At 43.1% G+C, this 26,329-nt stretch overlaps 1 protein-coding gene across 1 annotated transcript in view; it reads left to right on the top strand.

Annotated features, from left to right (window-relative positions):
• KIF5C (kinesin family member 5C) overlaps positions 1-26,329 on the top strand; it is a 154,532-nt gene that overhangs the window by 29,144 nt on the left and 99,059 nt on the right. Inside the window, exon 2 of the mRNA XM_043894727.1 lies at positions 21,889-21,979. Coding sequence (XP_043750662.1) covers positions 21,889-21,979 — 91 coding nt within the window. The remainder of the gene's footprint in view (positions 1-21,888; positions 21,980-26,329) is intronic.

The following is a 26,329-nucleotide window of genomic DNA, read 5'->3' as shown; positions in this document are numbered from 1 at the left end:
AGTGCCCTTCTCCCTCCTTAAATGAACCTTCGCTAAACTCCTTTGGTTCATAGTTTGAGCTCTGTGTGGTAGGTGTTGGCCATCTCCTCTAACAGCTCCTCAGCACATAATACATACTTATTACTGTTCATGGCATCCTCAGTGAGTACTTTAAAATATTTCCAAGGCCTGTCAACCACATGTAGCTTACTATTTAAAGCAGTAGTATAAATGGCTAAATGTATTGACCAAATGTCAGGTACCCAAGTAGCATTTCAAGTGTTTGCATGTATTAGCTCATTAAAAAAAAAAAAAACAAAAAAACAATTTTATATTGGAGTATAGCAGATTAACAATGTTGTGATAATTTCAGGTGGACAGCAAATGGACTCAACCATATATGTACATGTATCCATTCTCTCCCAAACTCCCTTCCCATCCAGTCTGCCATGTAACATTGAGCAGAATTCCCTGTGCTATACAGTAGGTCCTTGCTGGTTATTCATTTTAAATATGGCAGCGTGTACACTGCAGATCCCAAATTCCCTAACTATCCTTTCCTCATGTTCTTGGGAAATTTCTTCTCTGGGCCCTGACTTCCCCATGTATAAAATGCAGGGTTGGATGGGATGGCTAAGATCCCTCCAAGCTCTACCTTATTTGATTCTGAGTTACATACCGAAGATATCGTTGAGCCATGCTGGTGCATGCATCTGTGCTCAGTTGCGTCCAACTCTTTGCGACCCCACGGACTGTAGCCCACCAGGCTGCTCTGTTTATGGGATTTCCCAGACAAGGATACTGGAGGGGGTTGCCGTTTCCTTCTCCAGGGGATCTTCCCAGCCCAGGGATCAAACCTACATCTCCTGCACTGGCAGGCGGATTCTTTACGGCTGAGCCACCTAGGAAGCCTCAAGCCACCCTACTACTCACCCTGAAATCTGACCAGTGTTCTCTGCATGTGTTGGAGATTCACAGACCGAAGTGAAGACTTGAACATTCTCCCCCCACACACCAGAATTATAGCTTGTCAAATGTGAGAAACTTAGTTTCCCAAACAATTAGAGGACACCAGTAATTATGTTTAATTCTATATTGAACAGTTTTCCTGTTGTGTCAGCCCATTGTCTTAATTGTGCTTAAGAGCAGCAGGCTGTTATTTTGAGGTTTGTGAAGTTTAAAAATGGCCTTGTGTCTGAGCATGGGGGAAGCAGAAGAGTTAAGAGCTTGGGCTGTGGAGTCAGACACTCTTGGTACAAAGCTGAATCTGCCCCTTATTGGAAATCTTTAGCAAATTTCTTAACTTCTTTAAATGTTGGTTTCCTCACATTGGGGAAAATAATGGCATCAAACTCATAAGGGTGTTGTGAAGATCACAGAGCATATATATGAGGTGCGTGGTGTGGCGTTTGGCATGTAAACTTTTCAGATGTTGGCTGTTGTATGGTTTCTTATTGATTGATTCGATGCTGATGACGGGCAATCTCTGGACACATTCCAGCCTCCAGCCCTGATAGATGGCCCCGTCTGCGGTAGATCTGGGCTCCAGCCTGGATGGATTGCTGGTGTTTTGCACTAGTTCTGACCTTTGAGGTGTCTGTTGCCTACCTTGTGTCAATTTTATGTCTGTAATTTCATTTTCTAAGGACAAGTAGAATGGAGCTAAGAAATATGGTCAACTATTGGAGAAGTCACAATTGTAAGTCCCCTGAAGAGAACCATGGGGGAGTAAGAGCTAATCCTGGCTTTGAGTAGGGGTGTTATCTTGGTAGCTGACAATTTTAAGCCGTATGCAGACATGACCTTAGAAAACATTGAATTACATAGTGAGAAGTTATTTCCTTTTCATTCCTCTTTCAATCCGTCTGATTCTATCAAAGAGAAAGCCTCACTGTTGTGCTATCCTTTAATCTCGAATACTTTGGAGTTTCCCTTGTAGTGAAAGGAAAAAGCAGGTCTTAGGTTTGGAGCCCCTGGTGGGCAGTGGTATCTGGCTAGAATTCATTAATATGGCTTTACTTTCATTGTATTTTTTTTTTTTTACTGCCTTTTACTTATAGCACTTAATACTACTGTTTCACTTATAATATTAGTGTGAAAGTTTCATTGAAAGTGTATTTAAGGAAAGATTAATTGATTTAAAGAAAAATGCTAACTTAAAAGTGAATGGGAACTCCCGTGGCTGTCCAGTGGTTAGGACTTCATGTGTTGGTGCAGGTTCGATCCCTGATCAGGGAGCTAAGATCCCATATGCCTCACAGCCAGAAAACCGAAACATAAAACAGAAGCAATATTATAACAAATTCAATAAAGACTTTAAAAATGGTCCACATCAAAAAAACCTTAAAAAAAATGTGAGTGGATAGTACACGGCTGCAGCAAAAATTGTGATGCATGTGTGCTCAACCATTTTCAGCTCTTTGTGACCCCATGAACTGTAGCCCCACCAGGCTCCTCTGTCCATGGAATTTTCCAGGCAAGAATACTAGAGTAGATTACCATTTCCTCCTCCAAAAAATTGTGATGGTGGCACTCAAAGCTCTGAGTTGGGGAGTGATGCTTTAGAGTGGGAAGGGGGACAAACACTTGATCCTAGGGCAGGCCAGAGTTTTGAAAGAAGTGAGAGGAACACCTAGAGAATGCAGAGGTGCTGGAGAAATCCTGCTGGAAGCGGGAGGCGGACACACGGGCAGACATTGCAGAGGGGGCTCTACAGTGATGACAGAAGCAGTGTAGCTGGGTTTGCCTGTGGGACAACGGAGAGGCCTCTGCTGGAACCCGTTTAGCACAGGGACCAGCATATCCTGAGGAATGAGTCAGAGGCAGGAAACAGGCAGTGTTTTCGTCTTTTTTCTAAGGAGCTTGGTATGTTCAGGTAGAAATAAGGAGGATGGGAGTATTTGTTTTAGAATAGCAAAGACATGGGCATGTTTTTAATGAATGGAAGAGGAGCTGGCAGAGACACATGTGGGAGGGGATAGATGGAGCCAGAGCCAGGGATGCAGGAGGATGGGTTTCCCTAGGATGGAGGGAGGAAGAGTAAGACTTCCCCTGGGCGGGAGGGAAGGGGAGAGACAGAGGAGAGAGGCGGGAAGTTGCTTCTCCTATCAGTAAATTCTGCAAGTAAATGCTAGCCAAGTCTTGATGTTGAAATTACTCAGCAGGAGAGGAAGGAAGAGAGCAAATAAGAGTGCCTAGGGGGAGGCAGGTGGCTGTGGAAGTGAAGACTGAGGAGATCTAGGCAAATAGCCCCTCATTGATCTTTTGGAAGCGCGGGGAGGAGGGGGCATTCCCGCAGGGAGTCTTGGTGCTTAGGGCATGATGTTGTTAGAAAACCGAGGGCAAAGCAAGTAGCAGCTGCTTTCCAGATCCATCAAAGGGAGATTAGTCCAAAAGCCGGCCCTTTGGGGCCCTCTGGTGCTGTTTTGTGACGCTTCTTGAATTGAGGAAGACCAGTAGAGAGGCCTGGGGTATACATCCAGCTGTAGCCTCTAAGCCCAACTGGGGCCTCTCGGCGGCAGTGACTTCCTGTCACTTGAGGGCATCCGGAGATCCAGGCCGTGGTCTTCAGGCCGGAAGTCCCTGCCCTGTCTCAGATCTTTCCAACCTACTCAAATGCTACTGCTCACCATTCACACTGAAAGTTTTGGCTGGCCTGGCTTTCCTTTTATTACAGCATTGCCCACGGTCCCAGAAATGGAATCGATGTGGTAAAGTCGTTCTTGTTCACCAGCATGAAGAGTAAAGCTTTCCAGGCAGCTCAGATGGTAACTTTGATAATCACTATCCATTTGCATTTTCCAGAGAAATGCGTCAGAGACAGAGGAGGTGGAGTAAGGCCTGGCTGCTTCCCTCCAGAGAGTTGCCATTCAATTGGGAGAGAAGACATACATTCTCAAAAGAAGAAAATAAACAGAGAAAAAGACTTCTCGGCAGGTGGGGTGTGAAATGGTCCTTGAAGAAAGAGTAGGATTAAGAGGAAGCATTTGCAGTTTGACAAACAATTAAAGGGACACCAGAGCTTGCCAGGGTCCATCGAGACCCCACTGTCTGGACATTCTTTATCTACTTCACCTGTTGGGCTGAGGGTGAAAGTCTTTTCTTCTCCCCTCAGGGGAGATGGAGAGCAGCTGTCTCAATTTATTTGAAAAATATCCTGAAGATGCTATCCTGAATCACTCTCTAGGATTTCTCTCCTCCAAACAAAATAAAGCTTGGTCCACCAATCCCCATTTTTATATTTCTAATCCCTTAGTCATTGTAGAACAGGAGATGGGTTAAGAGTATGGTCCTTGCTCCATTCCACACTTACTCACTGGACAGCCTTGTGCAGGTCATTTCCACTGTAAGCCTTGCTTTCTCTAACTGTAAATCAGGCGTTCGAATATTCTCTACTCCCTGGGGTCGTCCTCGGATTCACAGAGATGATTTCTGCCCTCCATGGTGCTGTGGTTCCAACAGCTGACAAGCATCCTGTCTTTCTACCCTTCCCAGCAGTGCTCTTAGGATCAATCCCAACTGTCTGGAGAGGTGCTGCTTGCCCTGCAATGTTCTGAAGGCTGATTAAAATAGAAAAGGACTACTTTGAGAATTCACATTTTTTAAGCTGACACTTTTTTTTTTTATTAGACAGAACTCCTACAGAATAATAAAATGGAATGAATCTGTGAAGCTATCTACGTAATGAGACCAGTGTGACACCAAGTCCCTGAAAATATCAGCCAGATCTCCAGTATCAGTTTAACTTTAGCATTCATGGAGTTTAAAGGACCTCAGAGAGGAAAACCACTCTCCTTGCCAGCTGTTTTGCCTCCCCAATCAGACCCTGGACTCTTGGTTCTTACTGATTGTGTCTTTGTCACTGTTGACCTGCTAAGATTTGGCAGGTTGCCTGACACAAGAGAGCATCAACAATTATATGTTAAATAAATAAATGAAGGTATTTTTAAATTAGAAAATTTTGGAAAAAAGTGAAGGAAATGGAAGTCAAGGAGTAGAACGCAGAGTAGTTTCAGGAATGAGTGTTACTAACTCACAGTCACCCCAGATGCTCTGAAGTTCATTCTCCCCACAGTGAAGTCTCTGGCTTCCGTACACAGAGGAGCATGGGCAGTGGGGTCAGGCAGACCTGGGCTTGATTGTGGATCTGCCATGTCTTAAGTTGAGTGATGCTGGGGAATCTGCTGTCCCTGTCGTGTGGTGCTATGTGTGATAGCATTTCTTGCGTGGGATTGTTGTGAGCATGAGAGATGTTGACTTGAGGTACTTGGTACCTCGGGCTTTATTTTCACCTTGATTTCTGGACTGTTTGGATGATGACTTCAGTTAGCATGCTTGAACTTTGAGGCTGAAGGAGGAGAGGCAATCTCTGAAGAGTTTTCTGAGAATAATGATGAATAAGGCCTTCCTGGCCTGGGAAGCCTTGATGTTGGGTTGACTTTAAGTGACCTGAGGTCTGTGACTCTTGTATCGAGATCATTGTATCCGACTCATGGACATTTGCAAGAGTCCATCCAGTGGTTCTCTGTCATCCATGCTTGCAGCATGCATTTCACCCTCGCCCCCAACCCACCTGCTTTCTTTCTCCATCGCCCACTCCACCCAAGCTGTCCTCTTTCTTGTGGACTTCTAAAAGACCTCTTAAGTGGTCTTCATGTTTTCTTTCCTTCTCATTGCCTCCACAAACACCAAGTCCCTACAGAGCATACAAAGTCATATTTTTAAAGGAAAGTGAAAGTGTTAGTTGCTCAGTTGTGTCTGATTCTTTGTGACCCCATGGACTATAACCCTCCAGGCCCCTCTCTCCATGGAATTATCCAGGCAGGAATACTGGAGTGAGTTGCCATTCCCTTCTCCACTGATTCTTCCCGACCCAGGGATTGAACCCGGGTCTCACACATTGCCAGCAGATTCTTCACTGTCTGAGCCATAAAAGCAGAAGTCAAATCAGGCCATTCCTTTGCTTAAGAGTACATTAAAAGGTATGATAATCTTTAGGTGCATCCATGTTACTACAAATGGCATGCTTTTGCTCTTTTTTTGGTGGCTAAGTAGTATTCCATTGTATATATGTACCACATCTTCTTTATCCATTTGTCTCTCAGTAGACATTTGCATTGTTTCACATCTTAGCTGTTGTGAGTAGTGCTGCTCTGAACATAGACGTGCATGTACCTTTTTTTAATTAAACCATAATGGAAAAGAATATAAGCAAAGAATGTATAAAACTGAGTCACTTTGCTGCACAGCAGAAATTAGCACAACGTTGCAAATCAACTATGTATGTGTGCTCAGTCATGTCTGACTTTTTAGGATCCCCCTGGACTGTAGCCCCCAGGCTCCTCGGCCGATGGAATTTTCCAGGCAAGAATACTGGAGCAGGTTGCCATTTCCTACTCCAGGGGATCTTCCCAATCCAGGGATTGATCCCATATCTCTTGCCTCTCCTGCATTGGCAGGTGGATTCTTTACCACTGTACCACCTGAGAAGTCCTTAACTATATAGCAATTAAAAAAAGAGTACATTACAAGGATGCATGACTGGACTTTCTAGCACCGACCTTCTAGTGGCTCTTTCCCATCATCTCATACCACCCTGCTCTTTGCTCTCCAAATACATCAGCCCACTTTTCAGTAAGCCCAGTGCTTGCTGACTCAAGGCCACACTGTCTTGGTTGCCTCTACCTGGAGTACCCTGCTGTTGTCCTTCCTCTGGCTGGCAAGCCTTCAAGCCCCCATTCTATGTCACATGCTCCATGCTGTTGTCCTGACCCTCTGTATTTCCGTCCCATCAGAACACCAGCAGAATTGATCTCTGTTATGATTTCATTGCTTATAGACTGTTTCCTCCCACTCTGTTGGAATAAAAGCTTCCCTGGTGGCTCAGACGGTAAAGAATCTTCTGGTAGTGCAGGAGACCCGGGTTCAATCCCTGGGTCAGGAAGATCCCCTGGAGAAGGGAATGACTATCCACTCCAGTATTCTTGCCTGGAGAATTCCAGAGGAATTCCAGAGGAGCCTGGCAGGCAATAATACATGGGGTCCCAAAGAGCTGGACTTGACTGAGTAACACTTTCAAAGGCAGGGAACCCGTATCTCATCACCACTGAATTCCCAGTGTCTAGAACAGTGCCTGGCACGTGAGGGAGTCTATTAATATTTGTTGAATAAAGTGGTGAGAAGAGAAACTGTAACTTGGTAGCACTATACAAAATATTTCCAGCTGTGTGATGCTATTGAGGGGAATCTGAGAGGGGAGTCTCAGTGCTTGTGGGTATAAGAGAAAATAAAGTTTCTGTCCTCATAACGGACAGGAACCATCTCTGATGCAGAAACACTGTTGAACTGTGATGGTGTGTAGGTGAATTAGGTGGATCTTTGTGGTCCTGAGTCTGGAATGGGGGAAAATCATGAGCTCTGAAATCTGACCCCCTTCCTTCTGCACCTTACTAGCTGTGTGATTGTTCCCAATTATCTCTGGACTCTGATTTTCCCATCTATAACATGGGACAGTAATACCAACCTCCCTCCATTGCTGTGGAGATTAGAGATGGTCTATGTCTGGCACATGCAGCTGCTCAATAAATGGAAGCTTTTATTTTCGGGGGAAAATTTCAAAATTCTAGTAATTCAAGACATGACATCTGAAATCCAATTTAAACAGCTATTAAATACTTTTTAATAATTATCATAAATACTGCAGGGAATCCAAAGATGGGTAAGATAGAAAAATTGTACTTTAATAACTAAAAAATATATGAAAGTGTAATATTAGTCATTATGCTGCTAACAAATATGTGTACAATACTTTGCAATTCATAAAGTGGTTTTGTCTGCTTTTTATTAATTGCTTCTCACTGACACTGTGTGAAGCAAATATAATACAGGCTTTGTGACCCTGTGTAAGGCAGGGACCTCTCTGAATCTGACCTTGTCACTTATAAAATTCAAAGAGTGATAGTTATTTTAGAGAGTAATTTTGCAAAATCTATGTGATGACCCAGGCAAAACATAGGGTCTGGCAGGTGAGAGTCACTCAAATAAATTTTCTTGCCCTAATCTCTGACCTGGATCCTGTTTTCTTATAACATGGTGCTTCCAGGTGACTGATATAAAGGAGCTTGTGATCAGAGATCAAAGTCCTCCTGGAAGCATATCAAAGTGTCATAGAAATTCAAAGAAGGAATGAAAGAGAGAGAGGAAGAGAGATGAAATAAGAGAGAGCAAGCATCTGTTCGAGAGGCTCAAGAAAAGGCTTTATGCTGGGAGAGATAACATTGGTATGAGGTTGAGAGAACAGGTTGTGCTTTGACAGATAACAAGGTGAAGGGTGTCAAGTTCCTGGTTAGAGGGAACAGTTACAGCAGTGAGGTGTATGCAGGCAAGTTGCTGTGAGCGCATTGCTGGTATTGAGTAGGGAAGGACCCACCATGAGGTGGTTCTGCATTGTTGAAGGCATTAAACTAAGGGGCTCACGTACAGTAGGCATCCTAGCAAGTGACTGTCAGTTTTTGGGAGCAGGGCCAAAGGCTCATGCATTTGGCAAAGAACACAGGAGGCAAGACAAGTGGACCACCACGAAGGCTCTTGCCCAAGGATAGGCAAAAAGGACTGATCTTTGAGGTGCAAAGCAAGAGAGAACAAAGAAATGTGGCACCTAACAGTGACAGTGGTGAGGGAGAGCTGCGATCAAGAAAGCTCTGTCTTCAGTTTAGACGACCGGGGACTGTGATTGGAAAGGGGAGGTAGGGGAGGAAGAAGACAAGGAAGAAAACAATGAGTTCCCTTGTCAACATACACTGTTTAGGGTATTTGGGGCCATGCAGTTGGAAGTTTTAATCAAACGGTGACATGGATTGTGGACTTGGGGTTAAGAATGGTCTTATATCAGTGTTGCGCACAACTTATGGCTGAAATGATGAGAGTGTTTGAGCTCTTTCCTGGGAGAGAGGATAGAAGAAGAAGATGCAAAAAAGAAGAGGTCCAATGAAAGAGCTGGGACATTATTTATTTGGAGGTAACAGCACAGAGAACTAGAGACAGGAAGACAGGAAGGGGTACAGACTGACAGCGTGCAGTGTCCAGGGAGACAGGCCCGAGTCTCACCACAGCAGGACTGGTGCACGGTTCTCACTGCGGTGTAAGCTTGGAGGACACTGCTGACAGAAGACTTAGATGTGATGACTGGGAGGCTGTGGACCCCTTTAAGAAAGCAGTTGAATGAGGACAAAAATTAGATGGTGGGATGTGAGGGGAAAGAATGAGGAAGTACTAGGAGCAAAATACCAACCTTTCTTCTAAATAGGTTGACTGAGAAAGAGGACCAAGATGGGGCAGTGGTTTGAGGGTGAACAAAAAAAAATGTTAATAGAAGACTAAAACACTGGCTGCTTCTTTGTCTTGAAGCATGTTAATGAAGAAGAGCTACAGAAAGGGAACATGGGATGAGAATGGATGAACACAGGGTCCATTCTCAAAGGAGAAGGCACCCACAAGCAGCCCTTCAGGTAACTGGGTGACTATTAAACGATTATAGCCCTAAATACAATAGTTGAGCAAAAGCAGCTTGAAATAATAGGTTTAAACTGTTTTCTTGCTGACCCACCCTAGGGTTGGTCATGAAGAAGATGCACCTGCCTTCCGTGCCTTCTTCCTGTAGTCCTGTCTTTCCCTGTTTGGCGAGGAAACTCCTCTCCTCTCCAACCATCTACTCAGAATGAGCAATTGATTTATCTTGGCTCTGTAAAGTAATGACTCTGATAAGCTAATTGCTGCTCCTGGCAGAAGACTAGAAAGCTATTTCTGATTACAGCCTTTTGGAACCATACTGGTTTCTCTTGTTGTCTAATCCATTAATGGATCACATGGTAGAGTTTCAAGTCAGGAGGAAGGGCATGGACAGGGTGAATAAAGTGTTGGGAGACTTTGCTGTTTAAATCTCGCCTTGTTTGTGGCCAGCTAGCCCTTCCAGTGCCTTCTCTAAGTCACTTCAGTCGTGTCCGAATCTGTGCGACCCCATCCCTGGGATTCTCCAGGCAAGAACACTGGAGTGGGTTGCCATTTCCTTCTCCAATGCATTAAAGTGAAAAGTGAAAGTGAAATTGCTCAGTCATGTCCGACTCTTCGCGACGCCATGGACTGCAGCCTGCCAGGCTCCTTCCATGCGATTTTCCAGGCAAGAGTACTAGAGTGGGGTGCCATTGTCTTCTCCGTCCAGTGCCTTAAGTACTGACAAATATGGTGTCCTATCCTCCAAGTAAAATTTTAAAATCTTTTGAAAGATGCAAGGCTTCTGTGTCCTTTGCACTTAAAACAACTTTTAGATTTACTGATTACAAAATCGTGGCTGAATTCAGCAACACTAAATCTTTAAAACAACAAGTACATTTTTGGGGCATGTCCCAAGAACCCCATTGGCTAACTGGGTAAGTGCCTCTATGGGTCAGACTCCCCTTCTCCTGGCTGAGGATATAGTATCACTGGACTGAGAGGCACGAGCCTCATGCAGCCTGGGTTGTAGCCCATGCATTCTAGACTTTGCTGGCTGTGGAAGAGCTATTAAAGTCTGCACAGAGCAGCTCGTCTTTATAGTGATAGTGCTCTCTAATCACATGGGGCTGGCACCCTAGGCTCAAACTGTGACATGGTTACCCTGAACTTAACAACTATTGCTGGTTTGGGTTAATGTAATTATTCTATTTTATGCCACATTTTTTTCTCCTGTAATGTATGGGAGTCATTTTTTCAGTACTATGTAAAAGAAGCCATTGCTTTTACATATTGGGTTATACTGTGTCGTGTTCTAAACCCAAATGCGTGGAATTCTTAGAAAATCTATAGTTGAAGGTTAAATATGTTCTTGGAGGATCAATGACAGGAGGCAATATGGTGTTATGGGTGGAAGGCTTGGCTGGGAACCAGACATTCTGGATCCTAGTCTCAGCTCAAACTGTTGCTTTGCACATGATCTTGGGAAGTTATTCTCCAGAAAGGGAAGCTAATATTCCTGTCCAGTCTCCAAAATCACGAGGAACAATTAGAGATAAGGGACTTGAACATACCATAAAAGCAAAACTGCCATCTAGTACCTGGGAGAATCATAATTATATAAGCTATTTCTGAAGAGTGAAAAATGAGTAGAATGCTAGTTAATTTATAGGAAATATTTGCAGTGCATGTTTGTCAGAAGCCTCTGTATGCACTGTACCTAACCAAGGGAAGGTTTGGGGAAAAGTTTTATGTTTCATGTTTTAGGTAAAGGGAAGAGAACATACGTGTGCTATTGTGTGGCTTCCAGGCCGTTGGAGGTGTCACCTGGAGTCCAGGCCCCCCTGGGGGAGGTCTGCAGAGGGAGCATACGTGTATTATTGTGTGGCTTCCATGCCGTTGGAGGTGTCACCTGGAGTCCTGGACCCCCTGGGGGAGGTCTGCAAAGGGAACATACGTGTGTTACCGTGTGGCTTCCATGCCGTTGGGGGTGTCACCTGGAGTCCTGGCCTCCCTGGGGGAGGTCTACAGAGAAGCAGTTGGACTGGATTGCTCAGTGCTTTGCCCAGTAGGCTGCTCCCAGGACGACGTGCCCCAGTAAGAAGGCTTGCAGTCATTTTTGCTCTCTTCCATTTGGCAAAATAATACCTTCAGTGAAACAGTTTTTCACCTCTTCTCCAGTGAGAAAGGTTTGATTTTTCTTTTTTTTTTTCCTTCAGAATTGACTTGTCAGAAAACATCTCCTGAAATAACCATAGCAACAGTTTTATTCGTTTCTCCAAGTATATAGAACATTGAACTCAACTCCCGGTTTAAAGATTTATGTTCTCTCACGCTGTTTGTATCAAGACAGAAGCCACCCTTACGGGGAAAAATTCCAGAACCTCTGTGATCTTCATTATTATTACAATGTGTTAGAGCTGGAATGAGCCAGTCTTTACTTTACAGAGAGGAGGAGACCCAGGAAATAGAGGTAAATTCTTTAAGGTGACAGAGTATGTGGGTGTGAGGTCTGGGAGTAAACAAGTTCCTCTGACTCTCTCCTAAACTCTCCATGTTGGTAGATGAGGGCACAGAACAGTTAATGAGTGGAGACTGAGGGGAGTTCATTGTATTTCGATATGAAATAAAAATCACATACAAATAAGCATCTTACTTTTGAAACACAGACTTCATTAATTTCTCTAACAAAAGTAACACTTCTGTCTTCATTTTTCCCTTTAGCCAGACAATAATTCTGAATTTCTTCATTATCACTTGGGCAGTTTGCCTTCCCAGAGTGTGGTTTTTTTTTCATAGCTGTCTGCGATCTTGACAGGGCTTGTGTGTCCACCCAGCAGGACTTTGGGTTGAAAGGAAGGAACTGAGGCTGGTTTCCTGCAGGAGGAAGGCTTACAAGATTCACACTTGTGTGTTGCCTTTGTTCATGCTCAAGACTTGCAGAGGTTGGCATTGCCTTGGCAACTCTGGTGGAAGCTGATTGCTGCTCGGTGGATGTCAGTTTTATGGCAGCCTCTCCTGGGAACAGCCCTGGCTTTGGCCAGAACTGGCACCCGCCACCTTCCTTGGGGCACAGAGCCAGTGTGGGGCAAGAGATGAGAATGTCTGGGCCCAGCTCTGGTTTAGCGTTTTATACTCGGTCACGGAGTCATCCCAGCGCAGATGGGGCAGGCGGTGGAGTGGTGGGGAGAAGACGGAGCTGGAGGGTTCAGCTGATAGGAGCAGTCCAACTGATTGGCTTCAGGGTCTCCCTGTGAGGCTATATTTACAGGTTAGTGGGTCCAACTAATATAACAGTGGTTATATAGGATTTATCGGTGATGGGAGAGAGCTGGTCACTGCTGGGTATGGGATGCTTCTGTGCGGTGGGGTTTCTTTCTGCTTTGGGAATTTGCTGGTTCCAGAGACTTAGGAAGCTGCACCAGACACAGTTCCTCCCCTTCCCTGAACAGGCTCTGTGGCTGAACGTGGAAATTCTATTTATTTTTAGAGTGTAGAGGGTGGCCTTAGAACAGAGTAATGTTTTTGAGGGATACCTCCACCCTGGAAATTAAGCGGTCCCAGAGTTCTGTGGGTGCAGAGCTCACGAGTGGCAGACCTGGGGGGTTGGGTGCCCAGGGTGTCATTTGGCACTTGGCTGTGGTGAGGGCACCAGCACACCAAGTCTTGGAGTTGCTACATTGTGAGCGATTGTCAGATATGGCCATCCCTTCCCTTAAAGAGCCATTGCTCAGTAATTTTGCAGTACAAATTGACTCAGTTTTTATTACAGGATCGCACTGACCACGTCTTGAGCATCTGCTCTAACAGCGGGCATAGCCCTGGATCCTTTCCTGAATGAGCATATCTAATCCTCACAGGAGGCCTGAATTGTGGCTGTTACTGGCTTTGTTTTACAGATGAGGAAACTGAACTTCAGAGAAATGGAAGCTATACTGAAGAGTATTTGGGTTCATGTCCACCTTTTGGCAGTCTGCTTTCTTTGGGGAACATTCAGCATAGGCTTCTGGAGTGAGAAGTAGAAAACCCCTGTTCTAAATCCTTTTATAAATCCCCTCCTCCTGGTCCACTGTTCTCTTTCTTAAAGCATGTGGATGTGTACAACTTATAGGTTTCATAAAATGATTCTTTCATTCTGGGTCATTGTATAAATGCTAAGATACCAGCAAAACAATATGTTATAATGCCTGGGAACACCTCTATATCCATAATATATATTGAAATCAATTTTACGATGTGTCAATTTAAAAACTTCTCCTCATGTTACTGAGAAACACCACTGCATGCCCACTAGAGTGGCTATAGTAAAGAAAACAGATAATTACAAGTGTTGGCATGGCTGTGGAGAAATTGGAACCCTGATATGCTGCTGGTACGAATGTAAAATGGTAAACAATTTGGAAAATAATTTGTCAGTTCTTCAAAAAGTTAAGCATAGAGTTATTGTATCACTCAGAAATTCTACTCCTAGTTATATACGCAGGAGAAATAAAAATAAATGTACACGTAAAAACCTCCCATGAATGTTTATAGTAGGACTCATAATAACCGAAAACTAGAAACAACCCAATGTCCATCAATAGGTGAATGGATTCATAAAATGTGGTAAATGCATTCAATGGAATTTTATTCAAGTCTTGAAAGTGAATGAAGTGATTCATGAGACAACATGGATGAACCTTGAAAACATTGTATTTGAAGGAAACTTGTCAGAAAAAGCTACATATTATATAATTTCAGAACAGGCACACCTATAAGGACAGAAGTAGATTAATGGTTGCTTAGTTGTTGCTTAGTTGTTGTTCAGTCCCTCAGTGGTGTCCAACTCTTTGCAGCACGCCAGGCCTCCCTGTCCATCACCATCTCTTGGAGCTTACTCAAACTCATGTCCATTGAGTCGGTGGTGCCATCCAACCATCTCATCCTCTGTCGTCCCCTTCTCCTCCCGCCTGCAATCTTTCCCAGCATCAGGGTCTTTTCAAATGAGTCGGTTAGTATTGGATCTTCAGCTTCAGCATCAGTCCTTCCAATGAATATTCAGGACTGATTTCCTTTAGGATTGACTGGTTTGATCTCCTTGCAGTCCAAGGGACTCGCAAGAGTCTTCTCCAACACCACAGTTCAAAAGCAATTTGAGTTGCATGTGGGCTTTTAATTCTCTGATCAGGAATTCAACCTGCGTCCCTGGCATTGCAAGGTGGATTCTTAACCACTGGGCCACCAGGGAAGTCCCAGTGATTATTCTCAGTAATCACTTGCTCTACTCAGTGTCTGAAGATAATTCCACAGAGTGAATTTTAATCTTTCTGGGGAATTTTTTATTCTTCCTTTTTCTTTCTTTCTTAAAGATAGAAGAAAAATCATGCAAGTCATTGCCACCACCCCTCCACTTTGGTCACTAGTCTCTGTTGGTCTCAGAAAGACCAATAATCTTGTTATTAGATAATATGCTAATAAAAATGTTAATAGTCTTGTTAGATTACCTCTTTTTAAAAAAAATTAATTTTCTGAAGTAAAGTTGAATTACAGTGTTTTGTTAATTACTGCTATGCAGCAGAGTGACTCAGTTATATATTTATATATACACATTTTTTTCATATTCTTTTCCATTATGACTTATCACAGGATATTGAATATAGTTCCCTGTGCTATATGGTAGGACCTTGTTGTTTAGCCATTCTGTATATACCAGTTTGCATCTGCTAACCCCAAACTCCCACACTCCTGCCTGTTGGCAACCACCAGGCTGTTCTCTATGTCCTTGATTTTGTTTGTTTCATAGAGAGGTTCATTTTGTGTCATATTTTAGATTCTACATATATCATATGGTGTTTGTCTTTCTGACTTACTACACAATCTCTAATTGTATCCACGTCATTGCAAATGGCATTATTTCATTCTTTTTAATGACTGGGTAGTATTCCATTGTATGTATGTACTACGCATGCGTGCATGCTAAGTCGCTTTAGTCATGTCTGACTCTTTGTGACACTATGGACTCTAGCTCTCCAGGCTTCTCTGTCCATGGGATTCTCCAGGCAAGAATATTGGAGTGGATTGGCATATCCTTCTCCAGGGGATCTTCCTGACCCAGGGATTGAACTCATGTTTCTTACATCTCCTACACTGGTAGGCGGGTTCTTCACCACTAGTGCCACCTGGGAAGCCCAATATATGTACCATATCTTCTCTATCCATTCTTTGTCCATGGACATTTAGGTTGTTTCAATGTTGATGAATAGTGCTGCTATGAACATAGGAGTGCATGTATCATTTTTAAAAAATATTTATTTATTTATTTTGGCTGTGCTGGGGTCTCAGTTTCAGCACGCATGATCTTCAGTCTTCATTGCAGCATTCGAGATCTTTAGTTGTAGCATGTGGGATCAGACATGCTCCTCTGCATTGGAAGCTCAGAGTCTTAGCCACTGGACCACCAGGAAGTCCCTCATGTATCTTTTTGAATTATGGTTTTGTCTGGATATATGCCCAGAAGTGAAATCGCTGGATTTATTTTTAGTTTTCTGAGGAACCTCCAAACTGTTCTCCATAGTGGCTGTACCAGTTTACTTTCCCACCAGTAGTATAGGAGGGTTCCCTTCCCTCCACACCTTCTCTGGTATTGATTGTTTATACCCCTTTTGACGATGGCCATTCTGAACAGTGTGAGGTGGCACCTCATTGTAATTTTGGTTTGCGTTTCTCTAATAAGTAGCAACGTTGAGCATCCTTTTATGTGCCTATTTGCCATCTGTAGTTCTTCTTTGGAGGAATGTCTCTTTAGGTCTTTTGCCTATTTTTTAATTGGGTTGTTTGTTTGTTGTTGTTGTTGTCAAGGATTACCTCTTGATTATCTCTTCTTCGGGATAATTAATTTCAGTTTCCTTCACCTTCCTTCTGGTGAGGATTTTCTAAATCTTTAAGGGGGTCTTTGCTTTCCTCTGTACCCAGTAGTAATATTCCTTCCAGGTTGGGGTATTAATAGACAGGCCATATGGTTCATAGACAATTTGCTCCCAACAACTTGATAGGAATTCTGGTGGTTTGATTTTTTTTTTTTTTAATTTCAACTATAAAAATGTAAGAACCATCTGCTGTTATTTTTTTGTATGTGATCTTGGTTAAGTTATTTAGCTACATTGCTCCCATGCAGTTAGCACTGCTCTGCTAAAGGCTTTCATGGCAAAGCTGAGTTACTTCATTTTCAGTTGTAATGTATGTGGAGTATGTGTCCCACCCAGATTCCTTTCATAAATTGCAGCGGCTTTGCATATTCTGCATTTAGGTTTTGGCATTTATATGGCTTCTGTGTTAGCTGGTTAGATGCTTTAATAGTAGTGGTCCATTTGATTGGTTGAAAATGGGTCACATACTAATTGCTATGGAGCAAACCAAATAGAGTAATGCGATAGAAAGTGATATCAGGGTCGGGTGCAGTTGCTTTTGTTAGGGCCATGGAAGCCTTCAAAGGAGAATTTGGAGGTGGCATCTGGAAGGTGGTAAAGACAGTCAAATATACACCATGGAATTTTACTCAGCCGTCAAAAAGAATTCATTTGAACCAGTCCTAATGAGATGGATGAAACTGGAGCCCCTTATACAGAGTGAAGTAAGCCAGAAAGATAAAGAACATTACAGCATACTAACACATATATATGGAATTTAGAAAGATGGTAACGATAACCCTATATGCAAAACAGAAAAAGAGACACAGAAATACAGAACAGACTTTTGAACTCTGTGGGAGAAGGTGAGGGTGGGATGTTTCAAAAGAACAGCATGTATACTATCTATGGTGAAACAGATCACCAGCCCAGGTGGGATGCATGAGACAAGTTCTCCGGCCTGGTGCACTGGGAAGACCCAGAGGAATCGGGTGGAGAGGGAGGTGGGAGGGGGGATCGGGATGGGGAATAAGTGTAAATCTATGGCTGATTCATATCAATGTATGACAAAACCCACTGGAAAAAAAAAATAAAAAAAATTAAAAAAAAAAAAAAAAAAAAGACAGTCAAATGAAGACCTGTGGTGAGCCCAGTGAAGATCTGCAGTGAGAGAATTCCAGGAAAAAGGAAGAGTTAAGAGCAAAGGCTCTGAGCTGAGGAATAAACAAGGTGCAGAAGGAAGTCCAGTGGGCTACACTGTAGTTAGATGGAGGAGGATGCAGGGAGCTCAGGGTGGAGAGGGTCTAGTCTAATAGGAACCACTGGGGAATTTTAAGGGAGATGGGCTCATTCGGTTTATCAATTTCAAAAGCTCACTCTGACTGCTAAGTGAACATTGGATTGTTTGGAGCAAGAATGGAGGCAGGGAGACCAGTCAGGAGACTAAAGCTGTGGTCTTGATGAGAAACGATAATGGCATGGACTGGGGTTGTGTGGTGCAGGTAGTGAGAAGTGATAGAATTTGGGTTGTATTTTGGATATGGAATCTATGGAACATAATAAATGATTTTGACCTGAGTACTAGGTGATTAGTGGTGCAATTCTTATTCAGATATAGAGGGCTTGATGGTTCTTGATGGAAGGAAAGTTGTGACCAACCTAGACAGCATATTAAAAATAAGAGACATTACTTTGCCAACAAAGGTCCGTCTAGTCAAGGCTATGGTTTTCCAGTGGTCATGTATGGATGTGAGAGTTGGACTATAAAGAAAGCTAAGCGCCAAAGAATTGATGCTTTTGAACTGTGGTGTTGGAGAAGACTCTTGAGAGTCCCTTGGACTGCAAAGAGATCCAACCAGTCCATCCTAAAGGAGATCAGTCCTGGGTGTTCATTGGAAGGACTGATGCTGAAGCTGAAACTCCAATGCTTTGGCCACCTCATGCGAAGAGCTGACTCATTGGAGAAGACCCTGATGCTGGGAAAGATTGAGGGCAGGAGGAGAAGGGGATGACAGAGGATGAGATGGTTGGATGGCATCACCGACTGGACATGGGTTTGGGTGGATTCCGGGAGTTGGTGATGGACAGGGAGGCCTGGTGTGCTGCAGTTCATGGGGTTGCAAAGAGTCAGACATGACTGAGCGACTGAACTGAACTGAACTGATCGTTCTTTTTTTGGCCAGTTAAGCTTGACATGGCTAATGGACATCAAGTGGAAATATCCAGCAGGTGACTGAGTGTATGAATCTGGAGCTTGGGCCAGATTTGAAGGCTGACATGTTCATTTGAATTATAGAGAGAAGGCTGAGGTCTGGGGCCAGAGACCCTGTCGTTTAGAAGTCTGGAAGAGATGTCAGCAAAGGACATGGACAGAGTAGCCAGAGACGCCTCAGAGGACCGTGCGCTAAATAGATGCCTGGAAAACAAAGTGTCTCTGGAAGGAGTAAATGGCAACCTAGTCATTCAGGTTCTAATGTTAGCACTCAGCACTCATATTAAAATGTAAATCCAAAAATTTGTTCTGCAGATGCAAACAGTACAGCTGAAGCAGGCTGGGCCCACTGCCTGCCCACTGAAACCCTCAGCTATAGTGGGAGACTCTGAAACGGGGAGACTCCCTCAGAAACAGGGAGACTCTGGTTTCCTAGGGGTCTTTGCTGCAGTCTCAACCAGGATTGGTGAGGTTTTCGTTCCTTTGCTAAAACAACAGTGATGAGTTAGTTGTTATTGTTGCTTAAATGTATACAGCTGTATACAGCTGGTACCCTATCCATAAATCAGTATGAAAATAATCAGTAACTAAAGTCTAATCCAGATTCTAGTTCCTCGACTTTAAGGTTCACCTAAAATAAAAGGCTATGACCAACTCAGTGTGTGAAAAGACACACAGAAATGTTTACAATTTTAACTAATTTATGCTCTGATCCTGACAAAATAAGTTTCATAGCAAATCATTTTCTAAATTTTATCTTTTCTCAAAGGCAGTTTCTGTTTGGGAATTAACTTTTGCTTATGGAAAATGGTTGTATTATATGTTTGTCACTTGATAAATGTGATATTATTGAAATGAGGAGTTAGAGATTTCTTGCTTTCTACCTCTCTTAAAGTGAAAGCATAACGTACCCAACCAACATTTTAAAGGGCAAAACTGGGGAGTCCTATTTTTTATCGTGTACTGTAATAGGTCCTTTTCTCTGCTGTGTCAGTGCATTTTCTGTAAAACCTAAAACAGAATCATGCTGTAAATAAGACAGTTTATTTTGGTGACTTTCATTAAGTTTGGAGGAATAATGGATTTGTTTTAAATTAAGCAGCGCTGCATTTTCTTTCCAGAAGGTTTAGTGGATGACACATACTTAGGCAAACTCTGTAAATGTTTATGCAAACCTTTTTACCCTACTGACATTTAGTTGAATTTTACAAATAGGTAAATCTAGTAAGAATGTGGTGGGCTGATCATTGGCAATAGATTGTGGTGAGGAATATTCTCTTGATTATTAAGCCAAATACTTGGTTCACTGATTGAATGAGTGAAATAATCCCTTTGCATAATTGCATAATTGTAACAGAACAACTGGCTCTGCTCTTTGTGAAATGCAACGTTTGATGGTACCTCAAAATTCTCCATTTTTTCCCCCTAAGACTAGGCTGGAAGTAGCTTGTTTCGCTGGTTGGCACAGTCTCGTTTTTTAAAGGCTGAAGCTCAAACACGGCCGTAACACATAGGGCCTCACTGGTGTGCGGCTTTCCCAGTCATAAAGGAGTGAGAGAAACATTACGCCAGTCTAACACTTGTGTGCTTCCATTTGTGTGAAGGTTATAGGATGTAACAAGCCTTGTCCTTGGATCCCCCATGAGCAGTTATCTTTTTGAGGTGTCAGACTGGCTTTGGGTGGTTCCCGGCATCCAGAGCCGCCTGTGGAGGTGCGGGGTGAGGGTGCAGGCGGCTCTGGGCCCTTCGCTGCACCTGTCCTGGCTGCTGCATGTCCTTGGGGAAAGTGAAGGCGAAGGGCCGCCTGGGTGGAGCGGGCTGTGGGAAGGGAGGTGTTGTGATGGGGGTCCTCTGGGGAGAAGGCCCTGTCTGTCCTCCTCCCGCCTGCCCAGGGCACAGTGCCTGGCACAGGAACTTCGGTAGTTGCCTGTTGAATGCTGAGAGGCGGAGAATCGGGGCTCAGGGCTTACGGAGCAGCACAGCAGAGTCTCTTCCCTTCCCTCTGAACCTTCTCAGTCGCACACAGCCCAGCATCGTGGGGCCAAATCCCAGAGCCCACACCTAGGGAAAGTACTTGACTTACTTTATAGTGTATGTGTTAGTAGCACTCGGTCATGTCCGACTCTTTGTTACTTCCAGGCTCCTCTGTCCATGGGATTCTCCAGGCAAGAATACTGGAGTGGGCTGCCATTTCCTTCTCCGAGGGGACCGTCCCAACCCAGGGATTACACCTGGGTCTCCTGTGTTGGCAGGTGGATTCTTTACCATCTGAGCCACTAGGGAAGCCCTTACTTTATAGATGCCCCCCTCTTCTCCAAAGCGTCTACCCAGCTAAGGTACCACCTGTGCATGTGAAGAAAACACTGGAATAATCTGGGACAGAGAACAATAACATCTGGCTAGGAAGAGCAGCTTCTTAAATCTGATCATGGCGTCTTTCTAGTGAATAAAGTCCAAGTGCATTACAACCCTGTCTAGGTATCCAGCATGCACTGGCCCCCCATTTCCTTTCCATCTCCTCTGTCTACCCTCTAGGTCAGGGGACCCCAACCTCTGGGATCTAATGCCTGATGATCTGAAGTGAAGCTGATGTAATAATAATAGAGTGCACGACAAATGTAATACAGTTGAATCATTCCCAAATCATCCCCGCCTCCTTGGTCCATGGAAAAACTGTCTTACACACAACTGGTCCCTGGTCCAAAAAAGTTGGAGACCGCTGTGCTAGCTCCTTGAGCACCCCAGGCCCCTTGCTGTCTGCCCCACCCTTTGCCTCAATTGTTCTTCATGTGCCTCAACCTTCCTGATCCTTTAAAGATCCACTGAACTGGTACTGCTTCACAGAGGTCTTCTTTGGCCCTTATGTCCCTTCTGTCCCATTAATTTATACCCAGGCATTCTGCATTTTCCTGTGTGTTTATTTTCTTGCTTATTAGCTATCTGCCACGCTTGACTGATGCTGTCCAGGAAGGACTGTTTTCTGATTTGGTTAGCATCTAGTCTATGCCTGGCTCAGAAGAAGCTCTCTGTAACTAAATATTTATTTAAATAAATGAATGAATGTGTCAACCTATCTTTCATCAGAAAAAGTGCTTCAAGTAAAAAAAAAAAAAACAAACACAACATTTCTCCGATCTCAACGTACAGCATACATACGCACAATGAAGGTGTCGTTTATGCTATAAAATTTCCCTCATCTTGGTAAGGAATTGCCTTGACAAGTAGCATTGGTGATTTAGTGCCTATGATCTAACCAATATTAGTGCTTTTTATTCATGAATGTCTAATGTGTTTTTTCCACGTCTCTCTTTCGTCTTTCTTTTTTAGCAAGGAAAGCCGTATGTCTTCGACAGAGTGTTGCCTCCCAGCACGACTCAAGAGCAGGTTTACAACGCGTGTGCAAAGCAAATTGTCAAAGGTAAGTGCTGTTTCTTTATTTTCTCCTGGGCCTTTCAGAATAATTGAAAATGTTAAGTGGTATTTGCAGCCTAGAAATCAATGTACCTTGACCGTAAGCAGAGGCCTGCTAATTGGAAACACTGAATTATAGCAAGCTCTGGCCCTGATTTGCTGTGATGTCAGGTTTTAACTCCTCGATACCTCCTTTCCAAGGAGATTTCTTTATTTCTTTTGCCACCTTTTGGGCAGAGTCATTCTGTCACTTAGAAGCTTAAAAGCAGGGTAAGATATAGTCACACTATTTTTGTAATGGCTTTAAAATACTGCTGAAGCTATAGTACCTCCTCAGGAGAAAAACATCTATTCTGATGCTCCAGTTGTATATTTTTTGGTTGATTTATTTTGTGCATCTGCCTCTTCAGAAAGAAGATTAATTTTTTACTTTTAATTTTATTGGAGTATAATTGATTTGCAATATTGTGTTAGTTTCAGGTTAAAGTGAATCTGTTATAAGTATGCATATATCCATTCTTTTTAAGCTTCTTTTCCCATCTAGGCCATTACAGAGTTTGGAGTAGAGTTCCCTGTGCTATACAATAGGTCTTTATTAGTGTTTTTCTATATAGTAGTGTGTATGTGTCAGTAGAAATGATTTCTGAAAGTATAGTCTTCAGAAAGAAGCTTTAAAGGTGGGAAATTCTTGGGCATCAAGGAATTTTCTGCAGCATTCTAAGATGACACATTACCTTGCTGGTTAGTGGCTTGTTCTTACTACTCAGCATTCCTTAATAATACTTTCATCTAACCCACTTTCTATCGTCCCACCCAGATCCTGACATTTGTTTTTCCACGTAGGTAGCCTAAAGCCTGAATTTGTGTCTTAGATCAATTCTTTTTTCTGGGACTGGCCTTGGCCCTGAAGGATTTGTGTCAAAATAACAGCAGGGAGCCAAGCAATTTACACGTTTCTCTGCCTTGCCCTTTCAAATCAGGGGCAGGACAGAGCTTGCCCTTGGGGAGCTCGCCATCTGGACAGAGCTGACAGAGCTGAAGGGGCATCTCCCGCTCCTTTGCTTTTCATCATTGAATCGTTGCTTTCAGATTTGAATGCTGCAGTAATTGTGCTTTCAAATGTCTTGATGCTGCCACTTTCATAGGTAGTGCTAGATTTAAAGAGTGAAAAGTGAAAAAACAAAACCCCAAACTCCTTGTCCTATTAGATCCACTTGTTTTTAGAAGCTGAGCTGATTAACCTAACTATTTGAAAGGCATGAAAATCAGCCCTGGTTACATCTGTTAGATTCATTCTGACCTTGGACACCTGTGTGGGAGACGCCTGTCAGTATGTACCATTTCTTGCTGAGGTGTATGGTTATTTATGTTCTTGTTGCAGACATCAATTCAATTAGAAGGTCTTCACAGTAAGATTATTACAGAAAATTGAAGAGAAAAAAAATATGCCAGAATGTGAGATTTTTTTGAATTAATAGTTTGGGCTTGTATCTGTGGTAATTTTGTCTTCTAATTCTACTCTTTTGCTTCTCTGTCTAAACGTATTTGCTCTTTCTGGAGTATGTAGTTCTTATTTGCTCCTAGTCAGCCCTTCTTCCCCTCTATTATCAGTCTCTTTTATATTTTTATTAACGTAATCACATACAAGCCAGAATTCCTTCTTTTTCTCTCCTCCTTCATTATCAGAACCAAATAGTATTTACTGCTTGCTGTGCTAAGCATGAGGGCTATTTAAATATACACCCACCCTCTCTAAGTTGACATTGTAATTAGAGATGGATGCACTCCATTTTTTAAAAATCCTGTGATTAACAAATAATACTAATAACCCTTGAGTTTTTATTTACTAGATAAGTTTGGGTCCCTTTCAGTGTTTGGGTTTTTTTTTTATAATATGAAATGTCAGAAATGGACAGTCCCTAGTTGGGGGGGTTCTTGTGGACTTCCTAACTGTGGATAACTTGAGTCCCCAATAGACAGTGAGTCACAAAGAAAACCATCTAAAATAAAATCAGGCTCTGACATGATATAGTAAACAGACATTTCTTGGGCACCATAAATATAGCATCAACACACTCATTTTGTAGCAATAAAGAGTGTCTTATTCTCCCTTAAAAGGAAATTATTAGGGGCATGATGGAGACCAAATTTTTTTTTTTTTTAATATCCACTGAAGCTGCCATGAGGGGAAGTGGCTGTGTATTTCTGTGTCAGCAAGATAAAATGTAGGTAATATAAGAAAGAACTGCTTGGCATAGATTACTCAGGTACAGCTGAGGTTTCTCTGGCCACAATAAGCCTTGTTTACATCAGGAATGGAAGGTGGTGCAGTGGGAATCTTTTTTTCTAGAGGCCAAAATTTGAATCAAATGACTTCCATAAGTCCCGTAAGTCTCTGCAATTCATGGTAATATAGTAGATTGGTGTGCTTTCCTTTCAAGTCTATCTAAACCCTTAATGGTTTTTGAGATCAGAGAGACTCCTTTTAACTAGACAGCTTTATTCTCTCTTGGTCCTTGCATTCCCTTCAACTTCACTGGGTTTAAAAAAAATATTTTAAACATTTGATTGTAGCATTCTGGCATCTCCTACACTCCCATCTTGGCCCGGTGTGTTTTTCAAAATGTCATCTGAAAGAGTGTAGAATTCTCTCCATTTCTTCTAGAAGAGGTGATAGGGTTTGTGGGTACCAGCATGATAAATAGGAAGGTTCCTATGGATGCCCTAGGATTTAAAAACTGTGGTCATTGGGCACTATTCCTGAAATAATCAGAGTGACTGTGTCCCCATGTACAGAAGCCATCTCTGGCATTTGCCTTCCAGATTAACTGGATGTAGATCATCCAATGCTAGAGAAGGTGGTTTCTTATTTTCCAGTTCTAATTTCTTTAAATTGCATCCATTTGATTATTTCTTTCATTCATACTTCAATGTGAGTATACTGGGTATTTGCCATATGGTTAAGTATTGCTAGGGACTGAAGTCACTAAGACACCTAGGACTCTGCAGAAATCTTTTGAGTATAGAGAAGGAGCAGATGCTTGCATAGTTATTATACATGTGGAGATTAGGTGCTTTCAGATGGGTGTGTGCAAAATGCTATGGGAGCATAGAAGAAAGTCACTTGATACTGTTAATTTTGGTGAGTGGGGAGGAGGATTGGAGAATTAAGGAAGGCTTTTTGGAAAGGTTGGGATCTGAGGAGCATAGAATATGCAGGGCTGTACAAGAAGAAGGAACAGCAAAAAAACCAAAGCCTAAAGCTTACGGTGCAGAGTGATAAGCCCTAAAAAGTTAGGCTGGGGACTTCCCTGGTGGTTCAGTGGCTAAGGCTCCACTCTCCCAATGTAGGGGGTCTGGGTTTGATCCCGGGGCCAGGGAACTAGGTCCCACATGCCACAACTAAGAGTTCACATGCTGCAAATAAAAATCCCAAGTGTTCCAATGAAGAGCCAAATAAACAATTATTAAATAGAAATAAATATCTTTAAAAAAAATTAGGCAGGACCAGAGTTGGATAGAAATTGATGGACTTTATCCAATAGGCGAAGAGTTGTGGAACTTTTTTTTTTTGGCCTTGTTACACAGCATGCGGGACCAGAGTTCCTTGACCAGCGATTGAACCCATAGCTCCTGCAGTGGAAGTGCAGAGTCTTAACCATTGGACCGCCAGGGAAGTCCCCACTGGAGGATTTTAAGCTCAGGGATATTATCAGATTGATTTTATTATTCTATTATATATGACTTTTAAGAAGAATTACATCTATTTTGCTGCTGTTATCTGTCAGGTACCCTGTATGCATTTTACATATGTTACTGCATTTTAAATCTTTACAACATTATGAGATGTGTGAGTATTATTATTCCCATTGTACTAAAGAGGAAATTGAGGTGAAGTAACTTGGCCAGGTGGTTTAGGGACTAGTGAGGCTGTGCCTTGAACCTGAGTTTGTCTGACTTGAATCTTTCTGTACTATCCTGCCCCCACTTTTCTGGTGGGCCCGTAATGAGCATTGGATATTTATTTTATGAGTTATTCCTTTTCCATCAGGCCAAATGGACTACCTTGCAGAAAGGCAGGGGGAGGAATGGGAGTAGAGAAGGGAAGAAGGGAAAGAACAGAGGCTGGGTTCCCAGGGCTGCTGGGTGACCCTGGCTGCTGCCAGTGAGGAGGCACGCTTCCGTTCTGAAGACGCAGCATGCCCTTGCTTGGGCACAGTGGCGTGGGTGCCCCCAGGTTGGTGGGCCCAGCATCCTGGCTGGCCACTGGCATTTGGTAGGTTGGTCTCTGCAGTCTCTGGGCGCAGCCTGCTTAAGTTGTGTGGTTGGCTGGCGAGAGCCTTAGGAGTCCAAGGCG

Source organism: Cervus elaphus, chromosome 33 (genome assembly GCF_910594005.1).
Source record: "Cervus elaphus chromosome 33, mCerEla1.1, whole genome shotgun sequence".
Classification (NCBI taxonomy): domain Eukaryota; kingdom Metazoa; phylum Chordata; class Mammalia; order Artiodactyla; family Cervidae; genus Cervus; species Cervus elaphus.
The sequence above is the reverse complement of the archived record's forward strand: the minus strand, read 5'-3'. Positions and strand labels throughout refer to the sequence as shown.